This window comes from Mustela nigripes, chromosome 6 (assembly GCF_022355385.1).
Source record: "Mustela nigripes isolate SB6536 chromosome 6, MUSNIG.SB6536, whole genome shotgun sequence".
In the NCBI taxonomy this organism is placed as follows: domain Eukaryota; kingdom Metazoa; phylum Chordata; class Mammalia; order Carnivora; family Mustelidae; genus Mustela; species Mustela nigripes.
The window spans coordinates 57,712,383-57,726,266 of NC_081562.1; the positions used below are offsets into that span (position 1 = coordinate 57,712,383).

The 13,884-nt window shown below is 39.7% G+C and overlaps 1 protein-coding gene across 1 annotated transcript; it reads left to right on the top strand.

Annotated features, from left to right (window-relative positions):
* Nucleotides 1-1,367: 1,367 nt before the first annotated feature.
* C6H12orf60 (chromosome 6 C12orf60 homolog) lies at nt 1,368-2,084 on the top strand. Its single transcript, XM_059404482.1, has one exon. The coding sequence runs from the start codon at nt 1,368-1,370 to the stop codon at nt 2,082-2,084; it is 717 nt and encodes a 238-aa protein (XP_059260465.1).
* The last annotated feature ends 11,800 nt before the right edge of the window (nt 2,085-13,884 follow it).

A 13,884-nucleotide genomic window follows, 5' to 3' on the forward strand; every position in this document is an offset into this window, starting at 1 on the left:
CTGGTGACCCAGGATATACGCGAGAGCAGTGAGGGAAGGGAGTAGTGGAAAATTGAGAGCAGTCTAGATGATCTTAAACGCCATGCCAGCAAGTTGTGTCTTATTCACTAGGCAATAGTGAATCATTGAGGCTTTTTTTTTTTTAAGATTTTATTTATTTATTTGACAGAGAGAGATCACAAGTAGGCAGAGAGGCAGGCAGAGAGAGAGAGAGGGAAGCAGGCTCCCTGCTGAGCAGAGAGCCTGATGCAGGACTTGATCCCAGGACCCTGAGATCATGACCTGAGCTGAAGGCAGTGGCTTAACCCACTGAGCCAGCCAGGCACCCTTCATTGAAGTTTTTTATTGTGAGGTAATATGAGGAGGATTTCAGGAAGCTTCCTTCATATAAACTATACTAGTGGGTAGGACGAGATGCACGTACTTGAAACACTTAGTGTCAGACCATGGGGTGTAGATGGTAAAAGCCAACTTTGAAGAGGGCAGCCATAGATCTAGTCACTTTTCCTAACTCATAATGTGGGCTTTGTGCTGCCAATTAATCTCATTTTTTTTCAATAAGCAATAGCAATCCAGATTTCTATCTTTCAGTTTTTAAATTTAGAAGTTGATACAAGCAATTGTTGGGTCAAACAAAGCACATCTGCGGGTTGGACTTTGCCTGTGGATTTCTGGTTTGGGACCCCTGGGGCCACGTTCACAGTCCTATCTTTTTATGTCTCCTCCAGAACTCTCCTCATGAACATTGGTTAGAGACATCAACACTCCTCTCTATGGCAGAAGAGGATGAGTTGTACTGAAAGTACAGAAACATTCTCAGGCAAGACAGACATCTTGGGAGTTGGCGTCAGATGGCCTTGATCATCTTTGAAGTGCAGTACACTACCTCTTTGGTCTGCTGTTACTCACCTTTCAGAGTTATCTGATGGTTACTTAATTTTTCTGTCCAGGATTTTTAGTTCTACTCCGTAGGAAAGATTGTACCGCATCTGCTTGCTCTATCTTAACTGGAACCAGAGCTCTTCTATGTAATTTTTAAGCTCTGTACAATCTTCTCCACTAGATCGGATAGTTATTGAGGATAATGCCTGAGAACTGGTTACTCTGTATATCAGCATATCCAATGGAGGGTCCAGTGCACGATATTCAATCTTGGCTGAAAATCTTTTAATTATTATCTTTTTGTTATTTTTATTAAAGCACAGGATCAATTCCTGCTCCATAGCTGGTGTAGCTTTCCTACCCTTGACAGCGGTTATTTTCCACATTTAGATTTTAAGATCAGTCTCTTTGCGGTTGACAAATAAATAAGTTTTTATCTGGATTACTACTTTGTTTTGCAGTGCTGAAACTTTTGTGCTGGAGAAATGTCTTCAGAGTCAGAAAAGGATAAAGAGAGGCTGGTGCAAGCTGCCAAAACATTTTTCTTTCACATGCAAGATCTTGTTGCCTTCACTAACACACTTATAGAATCGTTTAACAGCACTATGAATGCCCAGATCCACTCCCTGGCTGTGAAGGAAGATGCTAACGTTAAGGATGTCTTTGAACAACTATTCACAATCTTTAAGGAGTTACAGTGTGTCCTGGAGGCAAAGTACGACCAGATGCAAAAGGAACCTTTAAGTTCCAAGATTGCGACAGCGATTTGCTCTATGGTTGAGAAGAGTACCAATGTCAAGGAGCTGCAGCAGTCAGCTAGAGAAATGTTCAAGAATGTTCACACACCAGTCATCGTTGCTGCACTGAATAGCAGTAACATTCTTGGCACTTTGGAATCTTCTCTTTCACTCTTGATGACATGTCCTATCATGAAACTTCAGTTAAGTGACTTCTATCAAAAAGACACTGAAGACCAATCAGGGGCCAACACCTCAGAGAAAAACCAAAGTCCGGGTCCATCCAAAATCGGTACAGCAGACATCTTGAAAAAATTGCAGGATGTGTTAAAAGCTGAACATTTCAAGAATACCATGGAGTCAGTTGTAAATCAGTTGGAGCAAATTGTCAGAACTCTGGCACCAATCTTAGAGATCCTCCAAAAAGCCATAAATATTATGGAATCCAAGATTCCCGTGCCCTAGAAAACCAATGACCAGTAGGAATGCAACAGAGGGGCTCATTTCTGTAAGAACATCAGTTCATGTCCTGAGAATTTTGACAGTATGTTCTAACACCTTTGCTGTCAGAAAGGTGTTATATTAGGATGTAAGTGCAAAAAGTAGTCACCTGGAAGACCATTTACCTCAAGTTTTGCTTTATTCAAATAAAACTAATCAAAGAAAGCCTGCTTGTCATGGCAGTTACTAAAAATAACATGTTGTTCAGAAAATCAAGGTAGTGTATTACATTTGGGGATGTCTCTAAACATTACATATCATCTTAATGCATAATTAAAATAACCTTAAACTAATTTCCACTCTTGGTAATTCTATTTCTGGATACTACAGTGTGAAGTCCAGGTAAATGTAAACATTATTGTTAAATAATCTGGCAGAAAGTACTGTTCAGGTGCAGGAAACATGTAAAATATCCTTCTGCATTTTTAAAAAGATTTTATTTACTTAAGAGAGGGCTAGAGAGAAAGCGAGAGAGAGAGAGAGAGAGAGAGAGAGAGAGCACGAGCAGGTGTAGCAGCAGAGGCAGAGGAGAAGCAGACTCCCTGCTGAGCATGGAACCCGATGTGGGGCTTGATCCCAGCATCCCTTCGATCATGATCTGAGTCAAAGGCAGATGATTAACAGACTGAGCCACCCAGGCACCCCTACCTTCTGCATTTTTGTCAATCCTATACCAATCTCTGTATCATCAGTGCCTTACCTATCATAAGCCATCACTGAATACTTTTGGTATGATTTATCCAGAAGTTAGTAAGAACAATGAATGAAGAGTAATAGTTTTCTTGCTTACTTGAATAAGAACAGAGCAGGTGATTTATTCTTGTCTGCCTCCTACTGAGGTCTTATGATTCGGAGCTATTGGAGGTTCAAAAACGGAGGTGTTCTAACCTTTCGCAAATAAAAAACTGCAACATTTGTAGAGTAGGATTTCTGAGATGTGCTTGTATTGACAAAGAGAGGTTAGATAAATCCCTTTGCCTAGCAGAACGTCTTTGGCTCTCATGCAGCAGGAAAGAGTGTGTGCGTTCACGGTTGCCCTATTCTACATGATAAATAGGAACATTGTTGAGAATAAGACAAGCCATTAATAATTCCAGTTCTTGAGTGGAGTTTTTCTTCTAAGAATACCTAAGTTTTGTCCTCCTTGAAACATTTTCTCCTCTAAGTTTTAAATGCCATTTTCTCCTTTAAAAACAAGGAGATGCTTATTTCCCTACACTTAAAAATAAGGCTACAGCATGAGGGGCACCTGGGTGGCTCAGGGGATTAAGCCTCTGCCTTCGGCTCAGGTCATGATCCCAGGGTCTTGGGATCGACCCCCTCCTCGGGTGCTCTGCTCAGCAGGGAGCCTGCTTCCCCCTCTCTCTCTGCCTGCCTCTCTGCCTACTTGTGATCTCTGTCAAATAAATAATAAATAAAATCTTAAAAAAAAGAAGAAGAATCCCTTCCTTGCTCCCTAACAGTTAAGACCTTGAGAGGGTCCTGTGGTAAGGGCCAAGGGGATTTGGGCCACTTCCAGGGCTTAGAGGGCTTGGAAAAAAGATGAGTTTCAATACATGAATTCTGTATTTTCTCTCAGCTCCAAACAGCTGCTTATTTTCAGGATGTTCTTGAGTGTATCCATTTGCTACCCTGTCCTCAAAAACACCTTGTAGAAATGGGAGGTGGAAAGTGCTGCTCTCACTTTTTCTGAACCTATGTGTGTTTCAGGTTCTCACCTGCCTTCTCTTGGTTTTAAGATTGTGTCCCAGCAGGGGCACCTGGGTGGCTTAGTTGGTTAAGCGTCTGCCTTCAGCTCATGTTGTGATCCCATGGTCTTGGGTTAGAGCTCCACTTCGGGCTCCTTGGTCAGTGGGGAGCCTGCTTCTCCCTCTCCCTTTGCCCCCTCTCTGCTTGTGATCTCTCTTTCAAATAAATAAAATCTTACAACAAACAAACAAAAAAGATTGTGTCCCAGGATATTGCGACAGCTAGGAGAGTCACGGGGAAATGAATGGAACAAGGGCAAAGAAAAGTCCTAATCATGGGATGCCTGGTGGCTCAGTTGGTTAAGCATCTGCCTTCGGCTCAGGTAATTATTCCAGGGTCCTGGGATCAAATCTGGCATTGGGCTCTTTGCTAAGTGGGGAGCCTGCTTCTCCCCTTGCTTGTGCTCTCTCTCTCTCTCTGACAAATAGAATATGAAAAAAAAAAAAAAAGACCGGAGGCATGACTGGGGGCATTTTGAGGGAGGTCCTTACCACACATTAATGGGAATGGCAGCTAGGATGAGCCAAGTTTCTTCAGTAACGGTGGGTGGTTTTCAGATGCTCGTGGCTCCTCTGAGGCCGATCATCACTGACAGTGCCTCTCACAGACATCTTACCACCGAGCACCACTGGTCTGTCCACTCCAATGACTTCTGCCCACCCTGTGGACGTATGGACATATTTGGGGGTGGGGGAGCTACACTCTTCTCAAACCCATTACTCTTATTTAGTGTTTCCCTCAAATTCTTTGTTTTGGGTTCCTCTCATTTTCTCTTCCTTCCTTCTGGTTTTGAAAAGCAGAACTCACTAGTTTCTACCTTATATCTAGTTCCATTCCTCCTCCAGAGGCCATGAGCACAGTGTGACCTAACGGAATGAAGCAATAGTGGGGAGTAGAAAGTGAACTGTCAAGAAGCACAACAAAGTAAAATGCAAGGGTACTTACTATATGAAGATAAGGAAGGGAGGGAGGGGGGGAGGAGGGCAACATAGGGGGGAGGGAGGAGGGAGTCCTGTAATACTGCAATACCTCTTTTTTTTTTTTTTCACATCTTATCACTTGCCAATGTTTGGCATGTGTTAGCGTCTCTGAAAGCATCCAATTCAATAAAGGTTTATTGAATTTAGCCAAGTCAAGATTTGGGTTCATAAAGTGTAAGTCAGTTTGATTCAGATCATTAGACACCTCAGGCCAAGAATCCTGTCTCTCTCAATAAATCAAGCTCCACAGAAAATTTCTTTCACTGGTTTATTGTTTTTAAAGTCAGAGCAAATAGGCATATTAGAACACTGAATCATAAAGATGCAAATAAAACAATAAGTGAAGCTAGAGTATTTTTTACATACACAAAAAGGAGAGAAGCATTAATAAAAATTACCACAGGAGATAAATACTCTGCAACTTTATAGGGCTAGCTCTTTTAACCACCCAGGTGAATTTATTCATTTTACCTTCAAAGATCTCCCAGAAGGAAAAAGCAGAAATTACAATGAAGTTTTTGAAACTGGTCTCCTCTAATGTTTCATGAACTTTGAATCATGTCAATTCTTTACCAAATAATTTAGGAAATCTTTGTAACCACAATAAAAATTTCATTTGATTTTTTAAGTTACTTATCTAGATCAACTCTGAAAAAAGAAAAGTTCAAAAACTAAATCAACTCTGAAAAAGAAGAAGAAAGAAAAAGATTGAGAATTTACCAAAGTTATAATTACACAATACAGATTCATGTTAGAGGGAAAAGTAGACAAATAAAAATGGAGCATGTGAAAAAAAAAAGTAGCAGCAGGAGGAAGAATTATCTTTTTAAAAACCTGGTAATTCCTTTATGGATCATAATCCCATCAGTCAAAAGCCTGGAAGGCTTCTTAACACAAGTTCTAGGTTTCTGATTTTATAGATGTGGGATCAGGCCCTAGGGTTCATCCTCCTAACAAGTTCGAAAGGGACTCTGGTGCTGCAGGTGCTGGGTGCATGTGTTAAGATCACCCAGCTAGCTTCTTACTCAGAAGACTGATCTCTCATGGAGATCAATGCGTTTGGCTGGCCTTTTAGCTTGATTAGGTAGCTCTTTCCTCTCCTGCCCACATTACAGTTTCACTCTGCCAGATCTATTTCCTGACCCTTGTGTACACCCATCATTCCTATATCCCCTGTTTCTCTTCTACTCAGCTCTCCTTTTCTATCTGAAGCCCTCTGCTGAGCTTTATTTCCAATAGAAAGCTGTATCCAACCGTAGGACAGAGGGATCTCACTTTTCTCGAAACTCTGAGCACTTTTTTTGCATCCTTTTTGGCACTAAACGCTTGACACATACCCACACTGACTGTCTTCTTCCTCTCACTCCTTGCTCCCACCCCAAGGTTCCAAGACCTCACCCAAATGCTGCCTCCTCCCTGAAGTCTTCCTGGCTTCTTCTTTTGCCTCAGAAGCTCTTTTGAGCTCTCGTGAACAGAAGACTTGATATTCCCCTTTCTTTTGGTATTTCCTCTATCACTTGTTGGTGTTCTGTTCCTCATTTCCCCCAAGAGATCGTAAACTCATGGATGATCTGGCTTACACTACTCAACTTTTAAAAATTTATTTATTTTTATTTTTTTATTTAATTTTTTAAAGATTTTATTTATTTATTTGATAAATAAATTTGATAAAGATTACAAGTAGTAAGAGAGGCAGAGAGAGAGAGAGGAGGAAGCAGGCTCCCCGCTGAGCAGAGAGCCCGATGTGGGGCTCGATCCCAGGACCCTGGGATCATGACCTGAGCTGAAGACAGAGGCTTTAACCCGCTGAGCCACCCAGGTGCCCCCATCATTCAACTTTTAATCCCCCAATTTTTTGTACACAGTATAGCTCAAAAAGTGCATTTATAAAGCACAAGAAAAAAAAATTTGCAACATGTTCAGAGGCTTTTCTGTTGACTTGCAAAAACTCACAGCAAATCTTTTTCCCAGAGCCATGCCCATGGGACTCTCTGTTCAGTAACCACTAACCTACCAAGGTCCCTGGGCAATAAATCATGAAAATTGGGTCTATGGAAATTTTATGCTTGCCTTATTAGGAATAGAGGTCAATGTAAGCTAGGTGTCTGAGGTGCATGTGGCCCTGTTCTCAAAATTCTGTGGAAAGAATGATATACTAGATGCTCGAATTCTCAACTGGGTGATTATATGCAGCAAATTCCCCACTGAGTCTCTTCTCTCATGGCACCGTCCCTTTAGAAATTCCTGCTGGGGTCAAATGAGCAGACTTCACTTTTGTTGTTTCTTACCCAACTCTCAGAGGGGCATGTATTATGGACTTCCATAATTTAAAGTATAGAGCTAGTCCTCCCCTCGACCCCCTGTAGCCCAGTATCAGGGTCTTTGGAAATCAGGTAAAACAACTCCCATTGCCTCATTTATATTGTAGGCAACTGAGGGGAGTTGGAGAACATTCCCAGCTGTGAAGTTTGGTGATTTATACTTCTTTTTATTTAATTACTGTCACATAGTGGGGACTCGATTTATCTTTGATATTTACTTGGTTATCAGATTCCCCCCCCATTTTTTCCTTTATATCCACATATATCCACATGCTTTCCTAATAAATGTACCTAAATTTCTGATGACAACTTAAAACCCAATTTTCTATAAAGTCCTTCTATAAATTAACATATGGATTTAAATTCTAACTTTTGTAATATTTTAGAAACATATGTAGCACTCCCTTATAGCCAGTGAATGAGATTTCACTATCTTTTATTATCTGACCCTTTTATTTCTCAAGTTTTCATATTTTCTCTTATCTGAGTCTACACTGGTTTGGTCTTGAATGCTGATAAAAATCTTGGAAGAAAATCTACATTTTAATTATTTCTCCGGGGTTCAAAGCTTTTCCATTTGATGAAGAATTTGTTCTGTGCTCTCAAACTCAAGCTTCTCTGTTTGTTCCTATTTAGGCTTGTTAAATAAAAAAAACAAGTATTCATAAATTCTTTGCTTGAGATGGGAAATCTGATTCAAATTATTTATGCAAACATATAATTTATTGATTTATGTAATTTTTAAAAAACCCAGGATTCCAGTTTCAGGCATAGTTGGATCCAGGGGCTCATATTCTTTCATCAGAACAGTTTCTTTTATTTTCCTCTTATTTTTTAAAAGATTTTATTTAGGGGAGGAGTCAAGATGGCAGAGAAGTGGCAGGCTGAGACTACTTCAGGTAGCAGGATATCAGCTAGATAGCTTATCGAACCAGTGCAAACACCTACAAATGCAACAAGAGATCGAAGAGAAGAAAAGCAGCAATTCTAGAAACAGAACACTTGCTGAAAGGTAGGACTGGCGGAGAAGTGAATCCAAAGCCACGGAAGATAGACCGTGGGGGGAGGGGCCGGCTCCAGTAAGCGGCAGAACAATGGAGCACTAAATCAGGGCTTTTAAAAGTCTGTGAGGGACATTGCTCCAGAGGTTAAACTGGGGTGAGGCTCATGCGGGGTCAGCACGGCCCCAGGTCCTGCAGGGTCACAGAAGGATCAGGGGTGTCTGAGTGTCCCAGAGCTCACAGGTATTAGAGCGGGGAAGCCGGCTACAGAGACAGAGGGAGGAGTGAGCTCTCAGCTCGGGGTTACCTTGAACCAGTCACAGGCTGGGTGAGCTTGGAGCGCAGCTGAAGGCCAGGGAGACAGGAGTGACTGAGTGCTTTTCTCTGAGGGCACACTGAGGAGTAGGACCTCGAGCTCTTGGCTCCTCCGGGCCAGAGACTGGGAGGCCACCATTTTCATTCCCGTCTTCTGGAACTCTACGGAAAGTGTTCAGGGAAAAAAGCTCCAGAAAGCGAACCCAAGCAGATTACTTAGCCTGGCCCCTGGTAAGGGCGGTGCAATTCCACCTCGGGCAAAGACACTTGAGAATCACTACAACAGGCTCCTCCCCCAGAAGATCAACAAGAAATCCAGCCAAGACCAAGTTCACTTACCAAGGAAAACAGGAATTCCAGAGGAGAAAGCAAAGCATGGAACTCATGGCTTTCTCTTTATGATTCTTTAGTCTTGCAGTTAATTTAAATTTTTTTAAATTTTATTTTTTGTTTAACTTTTACCCTTTCCTTTTTAAACGTTTTTAAACTAGTTCATCTTAACAATACCTTTCATTAAAAAAAATAATAATCTTTTTTGAACCTTCATTATTATAGTCATATTTTATCCTTCATTGTATCTAACTTTATTTTTTGTATACACATAGGGTTTTTTCTTCTAAAATTTTTGGGGTACAACTTTTTCTCATAGATCAAAATAAATCTAAATCTAAATAAATAAATAAATAAATAAATCTAAATCTAGCTCTGGGCTTGTTCCAGTCTCCAACCTGAGCAAATTCTCTACACTTTCTTTTTCTTTATTCTCCCAACCAACCTACTTTATCAACTCCTTTTTTAGAAATTGAAAAAGTTTTTTTTTCATCTTTATAGGCATATTCCATCCCTTTATCTTGTTTACTCTTATATATGCTTTTCATTCTTAAAAATTTTAGAAGGTAGTTTTTTCTAAGAGACCAAAATACTTCCAAAATTAAGTGGGTGGCCCTGTTCTAGTCACCAGTCTAATATATATATATATATATATATATATTTTTTTTTCTTTTAAAAATTTTTTTTCCCTGAACTTATTTTTATCCCCTTTATCCACCCCACAATTTGGGGTCTCTTCTGATTTGGTTAAAGTGCATTTTCCTGGGGTCTTTGCCACACTTTCAGTATTTTATTTGCTCCTTCATATATTCTTATCTGGACAAAATGACAAGGTGGAAAAACTCACCACAAAAAAAAAAATAAACAAAACAAGAGGAAGTACCGAAGTCTAGGTACCTAATCAATATGGATATTGGGAATATGTTAGATCTAGAGTTCAGAATGATGATTCTCAAGGTTCTAGCCAGGCTCAAAAAAGGCATGGAAGATATTAGAGAAAACCTCTCTGGAGTTATAAAAGCTCTTTCTGGATAAATAAAAGAACTAAAATCTAACCAAGTTGAAATAAAAAAAGCTATTAATGAGGTGCAATAAAAAATGGAAGCACTTACTGCTAGGATAAATGAGGCAGAAGAAAGAATTAGTGATATAGAAGACCAAATGACAGAGAATAAAGAAGCTGAGCAAAAGAGAGACAAACAGCTACTGGACTACGAGGAGAGAGTTCAAGAGATAAGTGACACCATAAGATGAAACAACATTAGAATAATTGGGATTCCAGAAGAAGAAGAAAGAGAGAGGGAAGCAGAAGGTATATTGGAGAGAATTATTGTAGAGAATTTCCCTAATATGGCAAAGGGAACAAGCATCAAAATCCAGGCGGTGCAGGGAATACCCCTCAAAATCAACAGGAATAGGTCCACACCCCATCACCTAACAGTAAAATTTACAAGCCTTAGTGACAAAGAGAAAATCCGGAAAGCAGCCTGGGAAAAGAAGTCTGTAACATACAATGGTAAAAATATTAGATTGGCAGCGAACTTATCCACAGAGACCTGACAGGTCAGAAAGAACTGGCATGATATATTCAGAGCACTAAACGAGAAAAACAGGAAGGCAAGAATACTACATCCAGCTAGGCTATCATTGAAAATAGGAGGAGAGAGAAAAAGCTTCCAGGACAAACAAAAACTGAAAGAATTTGCAAACACCAAACCAGCTTTACAGGAAACATTGAAAGGGGTCCTCTGAGCAAAGAGAGACCCTAAAAGTAGTAGATCAGAAAGGAACAGAGACAATATACAGTAACAGTCAACTTATAGGCAATACAATGGCACTAAATTCATATCTCTCAATGGTTACCCTGAGTGTTAATGGGCTAAATGCCCCAATCAAAAGACACAGAGTATCGGAATGGATAAAAAACCAAAACCCAGGGGTGCCTGGGTGGCTCAGTGGGCTAAAGCCTCTGCCTTAGTTCAGGTCATGATCCCAGGGTCCTGGGATCCAGCCCTGCGTTCGACTCTCTGCTCGGCAGGGAGCCTGCTTCTCCCTTTCTCTCTGCCTGCCTCTCTGCCTACTTGTGATCTCTGTCTGTTGAATAAATAAATAAAATCTTAAAAAAACAAAACCCATCAATGTTCTGCCTACAAGAAACTCATTTTAGACCTGAAGACACCTCCAGATTTAAAGTGAGGGGGTGGAAAACAACATACCATGCTAATGGACGTCAGAAGAAAGCTGGGATGGCAATCCTTAGATCAATTAGATTTTAAGCTAAAGCCTATAATAAGAGATGAAGAAGGACACTACATCATACTCAAAGGGTCTGTCCAACAAGAATATCTAACAATTTTAAATATCTATGCCCATAACATGGAAGCAGCTAACTATATAAATCAATTAATAACAAAATCAAAGAAACACATCAAAAATAATACAATAATAGTAGGGGACTTTTTCCTTCACTGAAATGGACAGATCATCCAAGCAAAAGATCAACAAGGAAATAAAGGCCTTAAATGACACACTGGACCAGATGGACATCACAGATATATTCAGAACATTTCATCCCAAAGCAACAGATTACACATTCTTCTCTAGTGCACATGGAACATCTCCAGAATAGATCACATCCTGGGTCATAAGTCAGGTCTCAACTGGTATCAAAAGATTGGGATCATTCCCTGCATGTTTTCAGACCACAATACTCTGAAGCTAGAACTCAATCACAAGAGGAAATTGGGAAAGAAACCAAATACATGGAGACTAAACAGCATCCTTCTAAAAAAGGAATGGGTCAACCAGGAAATTAAAAAAGAACTGAAAAGGGACGCCTGGGTGGCTCAGTTGGTTAAGCAGCTGCCTTCGGCTCAGGTCATGATCCCAGCGTCCTGGGATCGAGTCCCACATCGGGCTCCTTGCTCCACGGGGAGCCTGCTTCTCCCTCTGACTCTGCCTTCCACTCTGTCTGCCTGTGCTCGCTTTCGCTCGCGCTCTATCTCTGACAAATAAATAAATAAATAAATCTTAAAAAAAAAAAAAAAGAACTGAAAAAATTCATGGAAACAAATGATAATGAAAACACACAACAGTTCAAAATCTGTGGGACACAGCAAAGGCAGTCCTGAGAGGAAAATATATAGTGGTACAAGCCTTTCTCAAGAAGCAAGAAAGATCTCAAATACACAACCTAACCCTACACCTAAAGGAGCTGGAGAAAGAACAGCAAAGAAAGCCTAAACCCCGCAGGAGAAGAGAAATCATAAAGATCAGAGCAGAAATCAATGAAATAGAAACAACAACAACAACAAAACCCCCAATAGAACAAATCAACGAAACTAGGAGCTGGTTCTTTGAAAAAATCAATAAGATTGATAAGCCCCTGCCCAGAATTATCAAAAAGAAAAGAAAAATGACCCAAATAAATAAAATCATGAATGAAAGAGGAGAGATCATAACCAACACCAAAGAAATACAAACAATTATAAGAACATACAATGAGCAACTCTACGCCAACAAATTTGACAATCTGGAAGAAATGGATGCATTCCTAGAAGCATATAAACTACCACAACTGAACCAGGAAGAAATAGAAAGCCTGAACAGACCCATAACCAGTAAGGAGATTGAAACAGTCATTAAAAATCTCCAAACAAACAAAAGCCTAGTGCCAGACGGCTTCCCGGGGGAATTCTACCAAACATTTAAAGAAGAACTAATTCCTATTCTCCTGAAACTGTTCCAAAAAATAGAAATGGAAGGAAAACTTCCAAAGTCATTTTACGAGGCCAGCATCACCTTGATCCCAAAACCAGACAAGGATCCCATCAAAAAAGAGAATTACAGACCAATATCCTTGATGAACACAGATGCAAAAATTCTCATCAAAATACTAGCCAATAGGATCCAACAGTACATTAAAAGGATTATTCACCATGACCAAGTGGGATTTATTCCAGGGCTGCAAGGTTGGTTCAACATCTACAAATCAATAAATGTGATACAATACATTAATAAAAGAAAGAACAAGAACCATATGATACTCTCAATAGATCTAAAAAAGCATTTGACAAAGTACAGCATCCCTTCCTGATCAAAACTCTTCAAAGCATCCCTTCCTGATCAAAACTCTTCAAAGTGTAGGGATAGAGGGCACATATCTCAATATTATCAAAGCCATCTATGAAAAACCCACCACAAATATTATTCTTAATGGAGAAAAACTGAAATCTTTTCTGCTAAGGTCAGGAACACGACAGAGAAGTCCATTATTACCACTGCTATTCAACATAGTACTAGAAGTCCTAGCCTCAGCAATCAGACAACAAAAAGAAATTAAATACATCCAAATTGGCAAAGAAGAAGTCAAACTATCACTATTTGCAGATGATATATGTGGAAAACCCAAAAGACTCCACTCCAAAACTGCTAGAACTTGTACAGGAATTTAAAAAGAGTCAGTATATAAAATCAATGCACAGAAATCAGTTGCATTTCTCTACAACAACAAGAAGACAGAAGGAAGAGAAATTAAGGAGTCAATTCCATTTACAATTGTACCCAAAACCACAAGATACCTAGAAATAAACCTAACCAAAGAGTCAAAGAATCTATACTCATAAAACTATAAAGTACTCATGAAAGAAATTGAAGAAGACACAAAGAAATGGAAAAATGTTCCATGCTCCTAGATTGGAAGAACAAATATTGTGAAAATGTCTATGCTACCTAAAGCAATCTACACATTTAATGCAATCCCTAACAAAATACCATCCAGTTTTTTCAAAGAAATGGAACAAGTAATCCTAAAATTTATATGGAATCAGAAAAGACCTCGAATAGCCAAAGGAATATTGAAAAAGAAAGCCAAAGTTGATGGCATCACAATTCTGGACTTCAAGCTCTATTACAAAGCTGTCATCATCAAGACAGTATGGTACTGGCACAAAAACAGACACATAGATCAATGGAACAGAATAGAGAGCCCAGAAATAGACCCTCAACTCTATGGTCAACTAATCTTCGACAAAGCAGGAAAGAATGTCCAATGGAAAAAAGACAGCCG